The following is a 7,276-nucleotide window of genomic DNA, read 5'->3' on the forward strand; positions in this document are numbered from 1 at the left end:
TGCTTTAGCCAGAAGATGTATCAATTTAAATGAATGATGTTGGATTTTGACTTATAAGCTTTAAGTTCGTCGAAACAAAAATTTAATCCGGGTAAAAAATGCATACAACTATAAAATGAGGTACATAGCGGCATCTAGAGACGAGTAGTGTAACAAATATTACAACCTCTCGGACGGCAATCAAGATTAAAAAAAATAAAATACTCACCAGCGCCATCTGCTGTCGAGTAGCGGAACTTTAGCGTCCCCTGCTCAGCGACGATTCCAACTGCGCCATCTAGCGCTGTTTGGTAATAACACTGCATCCAATGAACACTTTAAAAACACTCCTTTGCCAACATCTACATCTTTTATTTTTTCATGTTTAAAATTTTACTTGCACCATTGGCCACTAAATCATTTATTTTAACACTAGAACACTTGCACATGTGGTGTTGCATCATTATTATTTGATTTATCTGAAATTTAAAAAAAAAACATATTAAATCTTTAAACTTTTTGAAGCAAAGCCTTACTTACAATATGTGGATTATGTAGTTTATAGAGCAAATTAAAATTACATATGTTTGTAAAAATGTAACAATATTCAATGTTTTAAATAAAGAAGAGATTAGAACCACATTAAAAATAATTTAAAAGAACAATAATGACATTTATGACATATATTATTAATTGGTCTTTCTAAAGGTAGAAATATTTAATGGCATTCGTTTTCATCTCATTTTTAATTATTCACTTTTATATATAACCGCAATACTAAGTAATCTGTAAATTTTCCTAAAAGATAATAAATAAATAAAGGTTTTATTTATTGCATTTTTCTTTTTTACATTGTTCTGCTTTACTGGTGTGCTCTAAAGTTAATTCACATCACAAAAACAAGTATTACAAATACTTAATTTATTCATTACAATTCCTGCAAATGTAACACTACTCAGGATAACTACAGACAAATCTAAAATATACCCTTAATTGACATAAAACATCATTTGACTCGGATAGAATCTAAGATAGGTACTAATTGTAATTTTCAAAAAGTTTTCATTGAATTTAATTAATTTTCATTTTATCTTGAACATTTAGCCCCATGCTTGCATTTGATAAGCATGAGTCTCTTGCATTCCATAATCACATGTTAATATCATCATTTCATAACTATGTAGGTTATTTTAGGCTTATTTCATGAGAAGCACATGTCGCAAGAAGTTTATCAGTGCCATTTTCAAAAGTGTGTTTTTATTACACATAAAAACACGAGGTAAAAATATTTCAAAACATGGCTTTTCCCTGTTACTGAGTAATTAAATATATTATATTTTTCTTCTTTATCTTGAACCTAGATTCGTTTTACAAATTACATATACGTACCACTATCACTTCATCCATTCTGCCCCTTATTCCTGAGGCAAAATCCATTGCGAAAGCACCAAGAAAAAATAACCAAAGTACACACAAGTACTCAACCTAACATTTATTTTACACGCGTTTTCTACATCAAAATATCGATTATGGCCCTTATTAGGCTTCTAATCGGTAATAAAAGGCTTGTTGAGATTTAAAAAGCACTTTTTAACTCGCTTTAGTGCTGAAACACAGAGAAAATAGCGTGAAAAGTGCAAGCACGTGCACCACTGAATGCACTTATATGCACCGTATAAATATGGCCCCAAAAACACTAATAAGCTCAAATAAACTTGTGTAAAGTTTAGACTCACTAAATATAATGATTAATAAGTGATTTAACACGTTAACTATGCAACCAATTCGAATTACAGCCGCTGAAAAAACTACACAAAGAAAACATATGATCGATCGAAATTGAAGTGCACATGGAATTGTCTATGGAATACCTACTGTCAAAGAAACTGAAATGTGAGGTTATTTTTGTAGAGGGCGCTACTCTTACCTTAAAAAGCAATAAATCACGCAATAAAAACGATTTGCATCACTCGTAATTAACAGAATATATTTCGTAAAAGTCTAAACAAAATTATAAGTTGACGTTACAACAGATACATTTTCACATTAAAACCAAATATTGCGATTTTTTTAATGTCTATGGTTTACAAAAGAGTGAGTGACATATTGATTATTGATTGACTTGAATTTGAGAACAAGCCAATATCGATTCAACATTTCTTTTCCATTCAATCTAAATTGAATAAATGAATTAAAAAATAATGAACAAACGTACCATGAATGTTGTGTGGTTGATATCTTAACATAATTACAGAGTCGCTAGGTTAAAATTCGTCATTCCAAATTTGTCAAAGCCTGAAAAAGTATTATAAACTTAATAGGATGTCTATCTATATCAGAGACATTCCTTTCAGTGTAATAAAAAAAATTTAGTACTTACCGGCTCATTCTCCACCCACAAGCTATCGAACTCTTTTTCGAATTTGCTAAGTATATTGGCGTTTGAAGTAACAATAACGCTTTCATGGTTCGAAACCATAGCCTGAGTGGACCAATTCAATGAGCCAGACATTACAAAACCTCTAACTGGTTTAGGTTTTGGTTGATACTTCAGATTAGGTTTCGTGAACAGCGCGTGCAAGTTCAATTTTTCAGCGTGAGCTTTTAAAATGTTCTTACGCTTGATGGCTTTAGGCCCGTCAACGATGCAAAACTTGTGATGCATGAGAATGGACTTCTTGTTTGTCTGCACATGAATAAAACCTGAAAAAATAAAATTAATTTGGAATATCAAACTCAACAACTAGGTACTACTTCAAAATTTTAAGAACACTTGTTCTACTCACTAAATTCTTTCAACTTTTTGATTTGTGAAGGTGGGGTGTTGGCCGTGTCACTGTCAACTACAATCCTCACTAATACGTGTTTCTGTCCCAACCTTATGATATGTTCTGCTATTTCACTGCTAGTAATTAAATACATGCAAACGTCCAATGTCTCACGTGCTGACTTTATGTATTTTATTAGTTTAAAGCAGTTCAACTCTCGACTTTCGCATATCGTTACATCTTGATTCGGTGGCACTCTTATAGTATGACGAACAACATCATCGGAAAATAATATCACGTCGTTAATATCTCTGTTCTTAAAATTTAAAATTTCACTGCACGGGTCTTCACTAGGATCGGGTTTTTTGCGATTAAAAAAATATTTGTATAGACTTTTAGCTACTTGCGTGGCAACAACAACCGTAGCTGTTGATGCTAAAATTATCTTCGCACTCCGCCAGTCCATGATTGTAGTTCACAGGTTTCAAATAAAAAATATATTTCTTGGTTATTATTCGCCCACCATATCGTCCACGCATCTGTAAAGCACTCGCTGTGATTTTGGTACCGTAAAATTTCAAACTACCTACAAATTGATTTTGTTGTTGATTTTTTAGGATACGGAATCTATTTCTTATTTTCTGAAACGTACTAAGATTAAAATATTTTTTGTAATTATTACGTTAAAATTACTTTTTCGTTGTATTTAGCATATTGTTCTGTTGATTAAGCAATTTTATAACTTCATCGATTATTAATTATTACTTATGATCCGTGCAACGAAACGTCAAGTCTTTCCATTCATTTCATTTCCTATCAAAAACAATTTCATTCAATTCATTCAGTCCGTCATTCTAAAACAAAAATAAAAAGCCGTTGCTTGTTTTGGGGCGATGTTGCACTTTATGCAGAAAATCAGATAGAAAATAAAAAACCAAGCGATTACTTTAAACCTCTATAAATACCTCATAAATCTTTCTACGTGTTTTTATAAATATTCCTTTACGTAAAAAGAAAAATATCTAATTTTGGACATATGGATTATTTGCGACGCTTTTAGACCAGCGAAAAAATGCCGAAAATACCTTATAAGGCAGACAAAGCAAGTGAAAATGATGAAGATTATGAAATAGTGTCGTTCGAGGACTTTTGTGACAAGCCAGCTGGGTCTAAAACTGATTTGTTGACTTTGAACGATAACATAAATTATCGCCTTTGTTACGAAAATGATAAGACTTTAAAGTATGAAAATGATGGTGAATCTTCTTCACGGGATCCTGACAAGCAAACTGAGACGTCTCTAACTGGAAAGAATGTGACGTTTAAGAGGAAGTTGTCTGGTACGTTTGCTCCCTTCGGAAGGTACAGTGGGAAGACTGATAGAGGCCCCCTTTTCAGTGGCGTTATTCCAAAGCCGAGAACAGATGTGGATTCGAACAGAGAGCACAGGTGAGAATCTTTCGTCTTAAGCAATGACACTAGTTTCTTAATTTCAAACCATGGCATTTCTTGTGCTGTGAGTTAATTTTAAATTAGGTCGGAGTGGTAACTAGGTTTAATGGCAGTAGAATCTCCATGTAGGACTTATTTTGATAGGTCCAGTCAACAGCACGTCAAGCTTGATACTTTGGACCGAATATAACATGAGCCCTCAAATTATATTTTTGTAATGTCACTAAAAAAAATATATATATATAACCGTCAATGTGCATATAAACCGCCTAAGTATTTTAATAACCGGCAATCTATCTCACCACCGCACTACATGTCTTTCAACCCTGACGTTGGCGAAATTGTGGTGTAAAACAACAGCCATAGTTACAAAAGTTGAAGTTGTAGTTGATAATTTTTCAAGTTATGTGTGTATACATCAACATAAAAATAGAATTGAATCTATACAGAAGAGTTTCTTGAGACATTTAAGCACTAAAATGGGCTTAAGATGTAGTCATTCATCATATGAAGATAGGTTTTAGTTTTAAAATTTTAAAATTGACACTAGAGGTTAGATGCTCCTAGCACAGCTTTGCCGTGTTATATAACTTGGTTAACTCTGTGTGGGATGCTTGTGAATTGTTAGATAGGGTGGTGCTTATGATTGGAAAATACTGCATGCAAAAACTTTTTTATGTACCACTAACGTCATATGACATGTACAATGATCAGTTGTTTTGTATGTGCAGGAATTATAATTAGGTTAGCATACATAGATATATTCCACTAATCTTTCAAATCATTTAAAGCATCTACTCAAAGTCAAAGTCAAAGATTATATTATTCCATAGGTAAAATAAATTTATACTTGAAAACGTCACATTTAAGCTACTGCTCGTTCACTACACTGACTTCCCTGAGCAGAACGAGCAAGAAACTCTAACTCGGATTACTCTTTTCAAATAAACTTAAATGCTATGGAATACACTTTGAATCAAATGTGTGTGGATTCTGGAGCCATCTCGTCTTTCCATACATCTTTATCTAACACATAGTCTTCAATTTTGTAATATGATTTATCGATCAAAATATTTTTAATGTAGTTTTTAAACTTAGGAAATGATAAACTTAATATATGCTCCGGAATGTTATTGTAAAAACGTATACAGTTCCCCATAAACCAGTTGTTTACCCTCGTTAAACGAAATCGTAGTACCATGAGTTTGGATTTAGCTCTAAGGTTAATATTATGGATATCTTCTTTCTTATTGAAATTATGTATATTTTTACGGGCATATAAAATATTTGAGTAAATGTACTGTGATGCCACAGTCATGATACCAGTCTTCTTAAACTTTTCTCTGAGAGAAACCCGAGAGCCTAAACGGTACACAGACTATGAGATTTCATACTAGGTTCAAGGTGCATTCATTTTGCTTATGTTTTGTAGATTTTTAATTATGGTTTCCCCAAGCGCCTCTTTTCTTTATTTCATAAACATTCTTTTTTTATAAGATATTTAACTACATCTATTTCATTTCAATGTTGTGCACAATTGTCATCTGTTCCAAGCTAAAAGAGTGTTATAGTAATAAATTAATAATAAGTGTTGTACATTGTTTGCGTACTGTTATTGCATCTAAGTAAATAAATAAATTAAATAAAATGCAAAGAAGATAAATAATGATACAAATAACAGGGGTAGTGAGATTATAAATATGATTATTAATACAAAGATCGAACACATTAAACAAATTCCTTCAATCTGGCTGGATTCGAACCGACGTCTTCTAGCATACTGTGCCAGACGCTATACCAACTAACGTCTGGCACAGAATGAATCAGAACGAATCAGCAGACCTCACGAATTTTTCTATGTGCTTGCATTATATCTTTGTATTTAGTTTTCAATTACTTTTTAGCCATAGCGTAATCTATGAGAAATCTATGATATTTTGTCACCCAGTTACATACCTTTACAGCTACCAGTCCTGGCTAGAGATGTGGCTATTCATTGTACTTAAATTTTTATAGAATTGATATTCAATTTTTTTTATTAATAATTATAACAAACTAGTGGAGTAATTTCCCATAAAAATAATTGAATATCAATTCAATAAAAATTTAAATATAGATATGACCGAATGTATTATGAAATATGGTTGCTTGTCAATAATGAATTATACTGTTATTATTTATTTTATTTATTTATTTGTGGTAAACCAATAGCTTCACAACAAATGAAAAACATCAACAAATACATTACAGCCAATTATAGTAAACTGTTATCAGTTATCCTGTTGTTAAGTAGTTTTTCGTACAGCATGACAATGACAGTGAGAGAATATTCTGTAACCTGTTTTTTTTTTATAAACAATAAGTGCGCATTTGACCTGCATCTCACCTGATGGAAAGTGATGATGAGGTCGATGATATAGCATGCACACCTAAATAATGCCAATTCACGCTCGCCTTGAAAAGATCCAAGTTGTAGCATGCAGGGAATAAGTCCACAGGTAGGGAATTCCACTCTGCTCGCCATACAAATGTGAAAGCGAAACGCTTCATGGAAATCCTGGAAATATCCACAAGGTGGGGCTGGAATTCCAGCCCATGTCTAGTCCCCCGATGATGCATAGGGGAAGGCGGAATCAAATTATGCAATTCCCTCACACACTCTCTGTGATACATTCTGTAGAATACTGATAAGGAGGCAACTTTATGGCAGAGTTCAAGGATCTTCAGCATTGCCTCTACTGATTCCGAGTCAACTATAAATTGTTAATGTTGTGGTTCAGTCAACTGTTTTAGTAACACATTATTATGTACTACAGTAAAAAGAAGGTCTTTTTTACAGTTCTTTTTGTACATTAACAAAACACAAAAAATCGAACACAATGTCATTTTCACTCATAATGAAAACATCTGTTACTGTTATAATGTTATTGTTGACTATAATCATTAACCAATAAACCAAAACAAAATGGCTGTTTTTGGCACCAGTTGTTCAAATTTATTGATGTTCAATGAAACTCATCACTATTAAATATTAACATCAACATTATGCCAATTGCATAAAGCACAAAATCGTAGTT

At 32.5% G+C, this 7,276-nt stretch overlaps 1 protein-coding gene across 2 annotated transcripts; it reads right to left on the bottom strand.

The window, feature by feature from the left end:
- Nucleotides 1-214: 214 nt before the first annotated feature.
- Nucleotides 215-3,252, bottom strand: LOC113234354. 2 transcript variants are annotated; one of them, XM_026469659.1, is made up of 5 exons: nucleotides 2,766-3,252; nucleotides 2,360-2,682; nucleotides 2,195-2,274; nucleotides 1,369-1,585; nucleotides 215-458 (listed from the first exon to the last, which is right to left on the bottom strand). In XM_026469659.1, exons 1-3 carry the CDS (start codon nucleotides 3,211-3,213, stop codon nucleotides 2,254-2,256), a joined length of 792 nt encoding a protein of 263 aa, XP_026325444.1. In that variant the 5' UTR covers nucleotides 3,214-3,252; the 3' UTR covers nucleotides 215-458; nucleotides 1,369-1,585; nucleotides 2,195-2,253. The 2 variants fall into 2 exon arrangements, with proteins under 2 accessions (XP_026325444.1, XP_026325445.1); XM_026469660.1 differs by lacking the exon at nucleotides 1,369-1,585.
- Between the last annotated feature and the right edge of the window lie 4,024 nt (nucleotides 3,253-7,276).

The sequence above is a fragment of the Hyposmocoma kahamanoa genome, unplaced genomic scaffold, assembly GCF_003589595.1.
Source record: "Hyposmocoma kahamanoa isolate Upper Pololo Valley unplaced genomic scaffold, ASM358959v1 83485, whole genome shotgun sequence".
In the NCBI taxonomy this organism is placed as follows: Eukaryota; Metazoa; Arthropoda; class Insecta; order Lepidoptera; family Cosmopterigidae; genus Hyposmocoma; species Hyposmocoma kahamanoa.